This window comes from Macaca mulatta, chromosome 3 (assembly GCF_049350105.2).
Source record: "Macaca mulatta isolate MMU2019108-1 chromosome 3, T2T-MMU8v2.0, whole genome shotgun sequence".
Taxonomy (NCBI): Eukaryota; Metazoa; Chordata; class Mammalia; order Primates; family Cercopithecidae; genus Macaca; species Macaca mulatta.
Window position 1 is genome coordinate 50,357,810 of NC_133408.1, and position 13,976 is coordinate 50,371,785.

General features: G+C 52.1%; 1 protein-coding gene across 6 annotated transcripts; it reads right to left on the bottom strand.

The window, feature by feature from the left end:
- Window positions 1-3,640: 3,640 nt before the first annotated feature.
- Window positions 3,641-13,657, bottom strand: RHBDD2 (rhomboid domain containing 2). 6 transcript variants are annotated; one of them, XM_077996541.1, is made up of 6 exons: window positions 13,396-13,657; window positions 12,375-12,444; window positions 11,191-11,312; window positions 10,445-10,852; window positions 8,830-8,980; window positions 3,641-4,565 (listed from the first exon to the last, which is right to left on the bottom strand). In XM_077996541.1, the coding sequence occupies exons 4-6, from the start codon at window positions 10,605-10,607 to the stop codon at window positions 4,208-4,210; spliced, it is 672 nt and encodes a 223-aa protein (XP_077852667.1). In that variant the 5' UTR covers window positions 10,608-10,852; window positions 11,191-11,312; window positions 12,375-12,444; window positions 13,396-13,657; the 3' UTR covers window positions 3,641-4,207. The 6 variants fall into 6 exon arrangements, with proteins under 6 accessions (XP_077852667.1, XP_014988789.2, XP_028701498.2 ...); XM_015133303.3 differs by lacking the exon at window positions 12,375-12,444; XM_028845665.2 differs by lacking the exons at window positions 11,191-11,312; window positions 12,375-12,444 and having other exon boundaries at window positions 10,445-10,845.
- Between the last annotated feature and the right edge of the window lie 319 nt (window positions 13,658-13,976).

Below are 13,976 nucleotides of genomic sequence, written 5' to 3' on the forward strand. Positions count from 1 at the left end.
GCCAGGCAGACCAGTCATCAGGGCGCACAGCCATGAGCGTGGGTGGGGCCTCCCAAGCCCACGCTGTCCTTGTGCAGATGTCCAGGGCAACAAATATTTATAGAGCACCTGCTGTTTGCATCACCCGTGCCATACTCCTGCAGCCAGTATGTCATGTTGGGTGGACGTGCTTGGCCCATTCCCTCCTGGTTCTCTGTTCTCCCTGTCCACCCGGAAGCTCTTCACTTGCTTCTCGGATTCCTTCAGGTCTCAGCAGAAATGTCACCTTCCCAGGAAGGCCATCTTTGACCACTGGATTTACAGTTGCTGCTCTTTTTTTTTTTTTTTTTTTTTTTTTTGGTGACGGACTCTTATTCTGTTGCCCAGGCTGGAGTGCAGTGGTGCAATCTCAGCTCACTGCAACCTCCGCCTCCCGGATTCGAGTGATTCTCCCGCCTCAGCCTTGTGAGTAGCTGGGACAAGAGGTGCCTGCCACCACGCCAGGCTAATTTTTGTATTTTTTTTTTTTTTTTAGTACAGATGATTTTTCACCATGTTGGCCAAACTGGTCTCGAACTCCTGACCTCAAGTGATCTGCCCGCCTCAGTCTCCCAAAGTGCTGGGATTGCAAGCGTGAGCCACTGCCCCCGGCGTGTTCTTTAAATGAATGATTCAGTAAACAAATGGGCATATGAAGGAATGACACAGCTGGACCCACAGCTCCCACAGCCCTTATCTTGCCTTGTAATTACCTGCAAATCGACTTTCCTACACGGTACTCAGTTCCCTAGAGCACCCCAACCCCAGGGGCCACCAACTGGCACCGGTCTACCCATCTGTCACGGTCTTCCATCACCCCCAGATGGGACTCTCTAGTTGCAGGAAAACAAGCTCAGGGCTCCCACTGATTCTGCATGATGGTGAGTTGTACGATAATTTCATTGTATATTAACAATGTAATAATAAAGTGCACAATAAGGCCGGGCACGGTGGCTCAAGCCTGTAATCCCAGCACTTTGGGAGGCCGAGACAGGCTGATCACGGGGTCAGGAGATCGAGACCACCCTGGCTAACATGGTGAAACCCCGTCTCTACTAAAAAATACAAAAAACTAGCCGGGCGAGGTCGTGGGCACCTGTAGTCCCAGCTACTCGGGAGGCTGAGGCGGGAGAATGGCGTAAACCCGGGAGACGGAGCTTGCAGTGAGCTGAGATCCGGTCACTGCACTCCAGCCTGGGGGACAGAGCGAAACTCTGTCTCAAAAATAAATAAATAAATAAATAAATAAATAAAAAATAAAGTGCACAATAAATGGAACGCGCTTGAATCATCCTGAAAGCATCGCCATCCCTGTCTGTGGAAAAACTGTCTTCCACGAAACCGGTCCCTGGTACCAAAAAAGGTGGGGACCACTGCCTCAGAGTATAAGGGCAAGCCTTTCTTCTGATTTCTGCGCTGAGGAGCAGAGGCTACCCGAGGTTTGTAGAGCGAGCAGGCCATGATTCTGCTTCTCTGCTGCCCTCTGCTGCCCTCTGGCTGAGCAGGGACACTGATCATGTCTGGAAGCTTCTCTGGCCGCTGTGGGTCCTGCCCTGTCCGGGGATGGGAGGGGAGGGGTTTCTGGCATGCGGGGAGTAATGCTTTCACTTAGGCTCAATGAGCTGTGCTCTCCATCCTCCTCACAGCCACAGGACATGCTGTGTGCCCTCTCACCCTCCCTCTGCAGCCCCCTCTCTTTCCACGGAAGGGTCGGTCCTCAGGATCCAGCTGATCCCAGTTTGCCAGGCCACGCTGGGCTGGGGGCCTCCTCTGTGCCCCTGAAGTGCTGCTTTGCCCCATCACAGCTTTGCAAGGCACTGAATGACAATGTTTTTTTTGAGATGGAGTCTCGCTGTGTCACCCAGGCTAGAGTGCAGTGGTGCGATCTCAGCTCGCTGCAACCTCTGCCTTCTGGGTTCAAGCAATTCTCTTGCCTCAGCCTCCCGAGTAGCTGGGACTACAGGCATGTGCCACCATGCTTTTTTTTTAATTATTATTTTTTTAAGATGGAGTCTCTTGTCACTTAGGTTGGAGTGCAGTGGCATGATCTTGGCTCACTGCAACCTCCGCTTCCCCGGTTCAAGGAATTCCATGCCTCAGCCTCCTGGGTAGCTGGGATTACAGACACCTGCCACCACACCTGGCTAAGTTTTGTAAGTAGAGATGGGGTTTCAACATCTTAGCCAGGCTGGTCTTGAACTCCTGACCTTGTGATCCACCCACCTCAGCTTCCCAAAGTGCTGGGATTACAGGCATGAGCCACTGTGCCAGGCCAATTTTTGCATTTTCAGTAGAGATGGGATTTCACCATGTTGGCCAGGCTGGTCTTGAACTCCTGACCTCGTGATCCACCCGCCTCGGCCTCCCAAAGTGCTGGGATTACAGGCATGAGCCACTGTGCCAGGCCAATTTTTGTATTTTTAGTAGAGATGGGATTTCACCATGTTGGCCAGGCTGCTCTTGAACTCCTGACCTCAAGCGATCCGCCCACCTGGACCTCCCAAAGTGCTAGGATGACAGGCATGAGTCACTGTGCCTGGCCTGAATGACGATTATTTGATTATTTATTTTCCATTTCTCCTGCTCCACTGAGCTCTCCAAGGGCGGGCATCACCTATTCATCCGTTCGTTCCGCTCACATTTATTGAGCGCCAGGCCCCGTGGTAGGGGCTCCCTGCGCACATGCGGCTGATCGTCGTTGAGGAGCTCTGGCCCCAGCCTCCGGCTTGGCACAGAATCAGTGAATGGTTTCTAGACATGCGCATGTTAGCGGATGATTTGACAGGCAAATGGGGGAAGGGGTTGGGATGGCCTCCACGGCTTCAGGGCCCCACTGCAAGCTGGCTCCAGGCTGCATTGTGCTTTGTGGCCAGATCAGGGAAAAGTCCCAGGGAACAAAGCTCTAAAAATCAGGACCAGGCACAGTGGCACACCCCTTCGTCCCAGCTCAGGCCCCTTCTTGCTCAGGTCCGAGGCCCCCCCAAGCATGGGCCCGTCACGGCCCCACCCTCACCAGGCTGGACGGACTTGAGGTTCTGTCTTATACATGTCCAAAGACCTAGGACCTATCAGAAAGCCAGTCTAGAATGGACCATCCAGCTCCTGGGATCAACAAAGGCCACGTGTTATTAGGTCCACAAAACACCAGGCAGCTGGCATGCCTTCTCGACACAGCCTGCCGTGAGGAGCCTCAGCTGTCCTCAAGGGCTGGCTAGGTGAGTGACAGCTCAGCCACACTCCTCATCAGTGCCCTGCACTGTCTCACAGAGAACCCCCTGCCCCTCACTCCCAGTTCCTGGTCAACATGGTTAACAGGAGACACTGCTGGTAAAGCCAGAGTCTTCTCCCCTCCGTCTTGCCTCAGGGGACACTGCCAGCAGTGCCTATGTCCTTCTTGGCACAGCCCTGCCAGCAGCCCTCCTAATTGTAGTCCCAGCTTCTGGGCTCTGGCAACACTCCCTCTCCTGCTGGTAACCATCTCACAGTTGCCCACTCCCCACAAGACCACCCCTCTCCTGATCTACTGAGCCCTGGTCACCTGCCCGGCCTGACCCTGGCGCATCTCTCCGTGCACTCCCTCTTCCCCAGCCAGACCACAAAGGAAACACGTCCGCACGGCAGGTCAGAGACTGTTTCTTTATACAAAGGCAGACAACACGGACCCCTCAGCATGCTGCTGCAGTTCACGGGGGCCCGTCCCACCGCTTCTGGGGAGAGGAATCGGGGTGGGGGCGACCGCGGCAGGGGAGAGACACTACACAGGCCTGGGACCACCAAGCACACCAGCTGTGAGCTCCTGAAGGGCAGACGCACGGACACAAGGACACTGTAACCACGAGCACGGCATAGCCACAGGGAGGAACGGTGGGGCTGGGGACAGACATCGGCAGCCACTGCCAACCGCTGCCCTCTTCTGCCACGAGTTCCTTGGCGAGGAGTCTTGTCTGTGTCACCGAAGAGCCACGTGACTTTGTGATGGCAGAACGTCTCGCTTTCTGCATCTAAGTTGGGCCAGTACACTGTACTCCACAGGGCTGCCGTGAGTGCAGATGAGACTGAAACAGGGACACTGATCAAAGTACCCAACACAGAGCCTGGCACATAGAGGTGTTCAATAAATAACTTCTTCAGGAGAATCTTAAGGAGGACCTTCAGAAGGCCAAGTGAGATGACTTCCCTAGCAATTCTCTCAGGGCATGGGGACCCTGGAGGACTCCTTGGAGCCTGCAGCCCCCGGAGTGCCCAAGGCCCCAGAATACACTGTGCCAGGGCTGTTCACAGGGGTGGGGGGCTGGACACCCAGGGAGGTGCCTGCAGAAGCCGGGTAGACACTGGAGGAGGTGGGGTTTGGACCAAAGTGGTTCTGCACATAGCACAGGCCAGAGGCAGGCTGGTACGGAGGCAAGGTGGGCATGTGCCCGGGGGTGCAGGAGGGCCAGGAGGCCAGCTTCTGACCACTGGCGTGCTGCGTCTGGGACACAGGGTGGTTTGGGGACAGATGAGGGTGGCAGCTCTGTGTGGGGTAGGAGCCGGGCACCGGGTTCAGCCTAGAATGGAACGAGAGAGAAAATGGTCATTCAGCGAGTCATGCCAAGGTCACGGCATCTTGTTGTGCTTGAGGTTGACCCCGCCTTCTAGTACAATATGCCTTGGATGTTTTCTGTGACTTGCTCTAAGTACCAAGTGGGAGAAAGGTTAACCTCAACCAATCAGACCACAGAGGCCCAGAGAGGGCGGGACCAGTCGCAGTCCTATAGCAAGAGAGTTGTATGAAAGGACACTGTGTCTGCCACTGAGACCACCGTAGGGATGACCTGCTCACAGCAGCTTCCAGACCAGATGGAGCGGCAGGACTAGGTCACAGTCGCCAGTGCCTATGTGGCTGGCTCGACAATCCTGCCCAAAGAGAAGGGATTCAGGTTGGGCGCAGTGGCTCACACCTGCAATCTCAGCACTTTGGGAGGCCGAGGCGGGTGGATCACCTGAGGTCAGGAGTTCGAGACCAGCCTGACCAACATGGAGAAACCCCGTCTCTACTAAGAATACAAAACTAGCCAGGCGTGGTGGCACGTGCCTGTAATCCCAGCTACTCGGGAGGCTGAGGCAGGAGAATCGCTTGAACCCAGGAGGCAGAGGTTGTGGTGAGCCAAGATCACGCCATTGCACTCCAGCCTGGGCAACAAGAGTGAAACTCTGTCTCAAAAAAAAAAAAAAAAAAAAAAAATTAGCCACGTGTGGTGGTAGGCGCCTGTAGTCCCAGCTACTTGGAAGGCTGAGGCAGGAGAATCGCTTGAACCTGGGAGGCAAAGGTTGCAGTGAGCTGAGAGCATGCCACTGCACTCCAGCCTGGGCGACAGAGCAAGACTCTGTCTCATAAAAGAAAAAAAAAAAAATTTTTTTTTTTAAATTAGCCAGGCCTGGTGGCATGTGCTTCTAGTCCCAGGTACTTGAGAGGCTGAGGCAGGAGGATTGTTTAAGCCCAGAAGTTCGAGGCTGCAGTGAGTTATGACTGTGCCACTGCACTCCAGCCTAGGCAACAGAGCAAGACCCTGTCCTAAAGAAAAAAAAAAGAAAAAAAGGCCAGGCGCGGTGGCTCAAGCCTGTAATCCCAGCACTTTGGGAGGCCGAGACAGGCAGATCACGAGGTCAGGAGATTGAGACCATCCTGGCTAACACGGTGAAACCCCGTCTCTACTAAAAATACAAAAAAAAACTAGCCAGGCGAGGTGGCGGGCGCCTGTAGTCCCAGCTACTCGGGAGGCTGAGGCAGGAGAATGGCATAAACCCAGAAGGCGGAGCCTGCAGTGAGCTGAGATCTGGCCACTGCACTCCAGCCTGGGCGACAGAGCGAGACTCCGTCTCAAAAAAAAAAAAAGAAAAAAAAAATTATTTTTATCAACAAGAGCCTCTGAGGAGACAAGCTGTCCAAACGGCCATCTTGCTGCCAAAATAAACATGTGTATCGTGACATGGCCCAGAACCCATTGTCAGGCTACCTGAAACACAATACTCTGTTCTGAGTGTCTGCTGCAGGCCCCAGACCTGAGGGACTGGACTCCATGTCACGTGGGGAACACAGAAGGAACACCATCTTCCTCTTAAACCCTAAGATCTGCCTGTCACGGCGAGGCAGGATCAGACCCAGCACTGGCTATGGCAGTGTCTGTGGGGCTGATTGCAATCAGCATGGAAGAACTTTCTCATCAGGGGCAGTTTTGGAGAGTGAGCTCTTGTTACGAGGGGTATGCGACGTACAGCTGGAGACCACCATTAGCTATTACAGAGGAGATTCCTTGGTGACAGACAGTTCTCCAGATTCAATGAGAATGACTAAAAACCACAAAACACCTGGTCCTAAATGTACAGTCTCCCCCACATTGAGACCCCAGGAATTACTTGTCTGAAGCAATAATGCAGTGAGTCCACATTTCTGTTTTCCCAGCGGCCCTCCTGGCCTTTTAGAAAAATAGTCCAAGGGCTCTGAGCTGTTGACAGCTGGGAGCACCTCTTGGAAGATGCTCCACGGGGCAGCTTCCTATTCAACAAAAACCCCACATCCAGGCTAGCGTGCAGCAGAAAATTTACTCTGCAGCTGGTGGTGGGCCAAAAACGGCCATGACCAAGCACCTTGCCTTCTGATACAGTTTGGACGTTTCCTCTGCTCCAAATCATGTGCTGAAATGGATCTCTGGCCAGGCGTAGTGGTGGGCGCCTATAATCCCAACTACTCAGGAGGCTAAGACAGGAGAATCGCTTGAACCCAGGAGGTGGAGGTTGCAGTGAGCTGAGATCACGCCACTGCACTCCAGCCTGGGCCACAGAGTGAGGCTCCGTTTCAAAAAAAAAAAAAAAAAAGAAATGTGATTCCCAGTGTTCCAGCACTAGAGGTAGAGCTGAGTGGGAGGTGTCTGGGTCATGGGGGCAGATCTTGCGTAAGTGGTTTGGCTTCCTCCCCGCAGTAATGAGTTCTCCCTCTGCATTTAGATGAAAGCTGGGTGTTTAAGAGCTGGCACCACCCTCCCTCTCTCTCTCAATGTGTGGTGCCGCCTCCCCTTCCCCTATGATTGGAAGCTGCCTGAGGCCCCAACTGAAGCAGATGCAGGCGCCATGCTTCTAGTGTAGCCTATGGAGCTGTGAGCCAAATAAACCTCTTTTCTTATAAATGACCTAGGCTCAGGTATTTCTTTTTTTTTTTTTTTTGAGACGGAGTCTTGCTCTGTCTCCCAGGCTGGAGTGCAGTGGCACGATCTCGGCTCACTGCAAGCTCCGCCTCCTGGGTTCATGCCATTCTCCTGCCTCAGCCTCCCAAGTAGCTGGGACCACAGGCACCCACCACTACGCCCAGCTAATTTTTTGTATTTTTTAGTAGAGACGGGGTTTCACTGTGTTAGCCAGGATGGTCTCGATCTCCTGACCTCATGACCCGCTCGCCTCGGCCTCCCGGAGTGCTGGGATTACAGGCGTGAGCCACCGCACCTGGCCTACATATTTCTTTATAGCAATACAAAATGGATGAACACGCCTTTCCCAGCAAGCTCCTTTTTTTGGGGGAGGATCACTGAAGGAAAGAAAAAATCCTACACTGTGAGGTCTTGGCATGGACAGAAACCAGCGGAGAACTCAAGAGGCAGGAGGCGCTGGGAACAGTGGGGAGGGAGGGAGGTGGCCTCCTAAGCAGGGGACATACTTCCAGATGGCCCTTCTCGATAGCCAGGCTCGTCTCAAATTCCTGACCTCACAAGATGTGCCCACCTCAGCCTCCCAAAATGTTGGGACTATAGGTGTGAGCCACTGCACCCAGCCCTCTCTGCACTTCTTATCAAGGCTACTGTGTGTCACAGCCCAGGCTGACCTGCAGTGGGTATGTCAATTAGATAGGGGGCTAATGTCAATTAGATAGGGGCCCTCCTGCCCAGCCTGTCTATAAGTCACTCAGGATCACATGTGAAGTGTCCTCAAATGCCTTCCCTTTCCTGCTGTCGCTACTTCAGGAGCAGTTGTGCAGAATCCAGAATGCTCAGAAGACGTCTGTGCACGATTTTCCAATCTGCTGCACCTCATTTCTTTATCACTCATGGCAATAAACCAGCTACACCCTCTACATGTCCTGGAGTTGCTTTAATAATAAGGTTAGGCCAGGCTCAGTGGCTCACACCTTAATCCCAGTACTTTGAGAAATCAAGGAAAGAATGCTTGAGACTAGGAGTTTGAGACCAGCCTGGGTAACATAGCAAGACCCCGTCCCCACAAAAAAATTTAAGTTAGCCAGGCATGGTGGTGTGTGCCTGTAGTCTCAGTTACTTGGGAGGCTGAGGTGGGAGGATCACTTGAGCCCACGAGTGTGAGGCGGTAGTGGGCTATGATCATACCACTGCAATCCAGCCTGGGCAACAGGGCAAGACCCTGTCTTCGAAAAAAAAAAAAAGAACAAAAAAACACAGTAAGATTTAAGAGCATTTGGCCGGGGGCAGTGGCTCACAACTGTAATCCCAGCACTCTGGGAGGCCGAGGCAGGTGAATGACAAGATCAGGAGTTCGAGACCAGCCTGGCCAACATGGTAAAACCCCATCTCTACTAAAAATACAAAAAATTAGCTGGACGTAGTGGTGGGCACCTGTAATCCCAGACACTAAGGAGGCTGAGACAGAAGAATCACTTGAACCTGGGAGGCGGAGGTTGCAGTGAGCTGATTGCGCCACTGCACTTCAGCCGGGGCAACAGAGCAAGAGTCCGTCTCAAAAAATAACAATAACAATAAATTAAAAAATACATATATATATTTAACAGCACTTAAGAGTTCTGTCACTTACTTCCGGCTCTGGGCTGCCCTCCTTTCGGCTGAAGACCCTGAGACATACTTGAACACGGATATCCTCCTCATCAGGCTGAAGGGGAAGGTCTGATCGAGCTTCAGCGCCACTCGCTCTGAGAGGTCGATGGAATAGCAGTATGTGAGGCCATCTGAGGTTGGCGTGTTAAGTGAAATCTGAGGCAGCAAAGGGAGGAGAGCCGAACACTCCCCAGGGAGAATACAGGTTCCCACTCACTCTACAGAAGCCTTCATGCTCAGCACATCGCACACTCTGGCTAGAGTTTGCGAAAACCCAAAGCCAAAGGTGTCTTTGCTTTTTTTTTTGAGACGCAGTCTAGCTCTGTCGCCCAGGCTGGAGTGCAGTGGCACGATCTTGGCTCACTGCAAGCTCCGCCTCCCGGGTTCACGCCATTCTCCTGCCTCAGCCTCCTCAGTAGCTGGGACTACAGGTGCCCGCCACCACACCCAGCTAATTTTTGTATTTTTAGTAGAGACAGTGTTTCACCATATTGGCCAGGCTGGTCTCAAACTCCTGACCTCGTGATCTGCCTGCCTCGGCCTCCCAAAGTGCTAGCATTACAGGCGTGAGCCACTGCGCCCGGTCCAGAGCCAAAGGTTTCTATTCACTGTAGAATTCACCGGGAATGAATGTGCCCAGCAGCAGGAGGGCATTAATGCTGTCCTTTCTCCTACACCCACCAGTGCCATCACTTGCACCCTTCTAGCCACTGCAGTCAGTCAGAAACCAGCACATGCCTCTGCTGGTGTAGCGGGATGAGGCGGGAGGCGGTCCCAATATCCTCCCGAGGGACTAACACCTCTTGTCTTTTTATCCCAAATAGAGGGCACCTGCCTCAGTGCGACCATGTGAGCTTCATGTGGGCCTCTCTGGCTGTGCTTCCTCCATACCCTGTCACCATCCCCAGCGACTTGGTGGCATCCTGGTCGGCTGACCTAGGTCACCCACCACTGATTAGGCAGCCACAAGGATTCAGCCTTTGAAAAAAGGCTATGTTAGACTCTCCCGAAAACAGTTTAGAAACAAACCTCAAGTTTCAAGCTAATCTCCAAGTAAGTTAACTGCCTATCAGAACAAAAGTCAACATTTTTTAAAGGAAAACGACAAAATCTAGAGCCCCTAATACAGCATTGAGTGCCTAGCATAAAATAAAAAATTATCAGATATGAAAAAAAGTAAAAAAAAAATTATGATCAGATGTGAGTCGAGCACAGTGGCTCACACCTGTAATGCCAGCACTTTGGGAGGCCAAGGCAGGTAGGTCACCTGAGGTCAGGAGTTTGAGACCAGCCTGGGCAACATGGTGAAACACTGTCTCTACTAAAAAGAAAATATAAAAATTAGCTGGGTGTGGTGGTGCACACCTCTAGTTCCAGCTACTCGGAGGGCTGAGGCAGGAGGATTGCTTGAGCCCAGGAGGCAGAGATTGCAGTGAGTTGAGATCACACCATTGTACTCCAGCCTAGGTGACAGAGACTCTGTTTCAAAAAAATAAAAAATAAGCCTAACTCTTATTTACTTGACACCCCAGACCCTCCAGCCTGGTTCACCCTTTGACATGCATTGTTCCACAGCTCTCTGCTAGGAAGGATACAAGCCAGCCCGATGGACAGCCCACAGACATTACTGAGGAAAGAGGTCTGGGGAATGAGCCACGAGGCGCCCAGCAGCAGCCATGGAACCAGGACTGAGGGCACAACCATGCCAAACACCAGGGCCCGCCTCATCCGAGAACGGACGGTGGTGACTCCTAGCATGGCAAAGGCCACTGGGGTGAAACCTCTGGCATCCTCCACTTCTCCCAGCTTCGACAGTGATGACACAGCCTCGAATGACAGGAAGATGATAGCAGAGAAGATGGCGAAGATCACGGTGAAGAAGCAGTGGCGGACGGTGCCCACGGTTCTCTCGAAATTGCCAGCAAAGCGCCAGATGATGATAGCGCCACAGAGCAGGGAGATGGGATTCTCGTAGACAAAGATGTAGGTTACCAGCCTGTAAACTGCAGAGGGAGCCGGGTTAGAGGCCTGGCGGTGGGTTGCTCCCAGGAGGGAAGCCAGGTTATAAGCCGCTTAGGAAAGGCAGAGAGCCCCCGTGACAGAGAAGTGAGAGCCAGTGAGTCACAGCAGGAGGCGATACAAGCAGTGCGTTCCACAGTGAAGGACCCACAGCCTCAAAGGAGAGGCAGGAATATCTAATTCCTACACTTCCCCAGGCCTGGAGCAACTCTTAGTGGTAACTGACTTCCAGAGGGAAAAAAATAATACTTTTCGGTAGAGGGCAGTCTCTGAATTTGTAAAGTGCTTTATAATCCTTTTTTAGGTTTTCATACTGACCTACCTCACTAGGCAGTCTGAGGGTTAATTAAGTGTAACAGCTTCGGGGTGGATTGAGTGGGTGTCACTTAACACTCTGTGTGCCAGTCTCCTCTGCTGTAATCCTGACCCCTCCTTCCATAGTGGCTGTTCAGAGGAAGAAAAAAGGGACGATGAATTATTTTGCAGCTGTAAGAATTATAACACTATCATTAACAATAAAGGTTATAGAAATTAGAAGTCTCCCTGGAAAGCGCTTATCCGATCTTACAGGTAGACTAATACTTTATATGTAATAAGACATCAAAGAATCCTCCTTTTTCCTTTTTTAAAATTTTTATTTGTAGAGATGAGGTCTTGCTATGTTGCCCAGGCTAGCCTTGAATTCCTGGCCTCAAGTGATCCTCCTGCCTTGATCTCCCAAAGTGCTGAAACTACGAATGAATTCGTATGTTTTGAATCATCATTCCTGGCCTACTTTTATTTGTCTAAAAGCACTTATCGCCAGGCATGGTGGTTCACACCTGTAATCCCAGCATTTTGGGAGGCTTAGGTGGAAGGATCACTTGAGCCCAGGAGTCCAAGACCAGCCTGGGTAACACAGTGAGGCCCCTGTCTTTAAAAACACACTTTAAAAATTAGTCAGGTGTGGTGATGTGTACTTGTAGTCCCAGCCACTTGGGAGGCTGAGGCAGGAGGCTCGCTCGAGTCCAGGAGTTGAAAGCTGCAGTAAGCTATGATTACATCTCTGTACTCCAGCCTGGGTAACAGAGAAAGACCCTATCTCTAAAAAAATTTTAGAAGTGGTTATCTCTAAGTACTTTTATGTCCCCGCAGGCCAAAACACGACTAAACTCAAGGAGGGAGACCAAAGAACTGACAGTAGTACTGGACTTGGGAGTCTAAAGACTTGGAGTGGAATCTCGGCTCTATTACATCCAGGCTGGCTGAGTTTAATCATGTCACAGGTCCTCTAGGCATCAGTTTCCTCACTGTAAAGTAACAGAATTAGATTGAGGCCTTTAAATATCCCTTACGTCTCTAATGATCACATATCCACAAAACTCACACCCAGGGAAGCAGTGAACTCCAGAAAGTGGGAGGTTAAGGTTAGGGTTGGCATTTTGCTTCTGTCCGTGAGGTGGTCTGTTTAGGGTGGGGGGAACAGTTTTAGATTTCAGTAGGGAAGCAGGCTATGGAACCATATACCTCAGTCTGGCCATCTCCAGAGGCTTCATTATCTGAAGAGTACTTCATTATTTGTTGAGTATTTCCAAAACTGAAATTCCCAGTATAAACATGAAAAGATTCTAGAAGCAACTCTACATGATTTGGAGATTATCTACCCGAAGGCTCTAGTTCCAAAACATCACAGAATAAAAACAAAAATCTAGATTCCTATCTCAGTTGTACGACGCAACAGCTCTGCCATTCTCTGCATGAAACCTCAATCTTATCTAGGTCCTACGTCATGGGATCTTTGTGAGGGTTGAATGAAATTAATACATATGAGCGTGTGTGCTTTGCAAAACAGCAGGAGATACACAAATTTCCTGTGTTCCTGAGGAAGACACGGAGATTAGGAATGTCTTTTAGGAATGGATGTTTATACTTAATTGGTTTGCAAAACGTCTCTCCCTAGAGAAAAACAAATACTCTCTAAAGGCAGAAGACACCCTGGTACCCCCATGAGCTGGGAATGACAGTCAAGATTAAGATACAAATGAAAAAGCACAAGAAATTCCAAATCTCAAGAGGGCAGGACGTTTATAGGGCTTATAGGGGTTTGTAGATAAAGTCCAATTGTCGTGATGTAGGTGAGAGAAAATGTTTTTCAGTGGGGCTTAGGCCTAAAGCAGACGTAGGTGTGTATGTGAAACGGGAGGGGGAGAAGAAAAATCTTTACCCTTGGAAAGTGAGCATGGGTTTGCTAGCGAATGGATTTGGGGCCTAGACCAGTCTGGTGGCGACAGAGAAGGGAACAAATTCGGGTAGGGAAGGGATTACAGTGATGACGAAGATGAGGTCTGCAGACAAAGGTGTGGAACATGGAGAGCAAGAGACGGTGCTGGAGGTCGGTCCTCCGGGGGGCGGGCACGGTGATGCGGCGCGAGACAGGGGGAGATTGGCGGTGAGGCCTGAAGGGGCGAGTCCTGGAGGCTGGAGCCCAGGGACCGGCAAAGTAGGAGGACAAGGGCTCGCCCCGCGATCCCGGCCCGCCCCTGCTCACCTTGCCAGTTGCGCAGGGCCTCGGACTTCAGCGTGAGTCCGGAGGGCGCCAGGGGCGGCTGCAGCAGGAACAGACGAGGCCCGGAAACCAGCAGCGAGAGCAGCGCAGTGAAGAAGGTGGCGGATGGCACCTCGGGACACAAGCACCAGCTGCGACACCCGGGCCCCGAGGCCGCCATGGCCGCCGTCGTTCCCGCGCGCCGCCTAGACGCCGGCTGCCGGTCCTCTGCTCCTTCCGCCTCCTCGCGGCAGTTTCCCTTGGCAACAGCGGAGGAGCCGGCCGGAAGCCCCACCTCCCCGTGGCCCCGCCCCACGCCAAGTTGCCCACTCCGGTCTCGCCGATCAGCCCGCCCCCGCGCGTGGGAGGCCGGGAGTTGAGGGAGGTCGGGGCCACTTCCGGGCAGGAATGTTCCAGCACCGTGGTTGATTCCGTCCTGCCCGCGCTGGAATTGAAACTGCTCCTATAAACTTTATGAAATTAATCAGGGAAGAAGGGAGGGGGGAAAACAAAAATAAAGGAAGCTTGCAGCACACTCAGCGTTCATCACTAGGTCACCTTGCTCTCCTGCCTGCTTGCTCGTA

Bases quoted from the DNA above. Each gene is read 5' to 3' on its own strand.
- RHBDD2 (XM_015133302.3), bottom strand. From the start codon at position 13,573: ATGGCGGCCTCGGGGCCCGGGTGTCGCAGCTGGTGCTTGTGTCCCGAG. The intron at 10,853-13,395 runs GTGAGCAGGGGC...CTCCCTCTGCAG, and splicing joins GGCCCTGCGCAACTGGCAAG to TTTACAGGCTGGTAACCTAC. The intron at 8,981-10,444 runs GTATCCTTCCTA...CGCCAACCTCAG, and splicing joins GCTGTCCATCGGGCTGGCTT to ATGGCCTCACATACTGCTAT.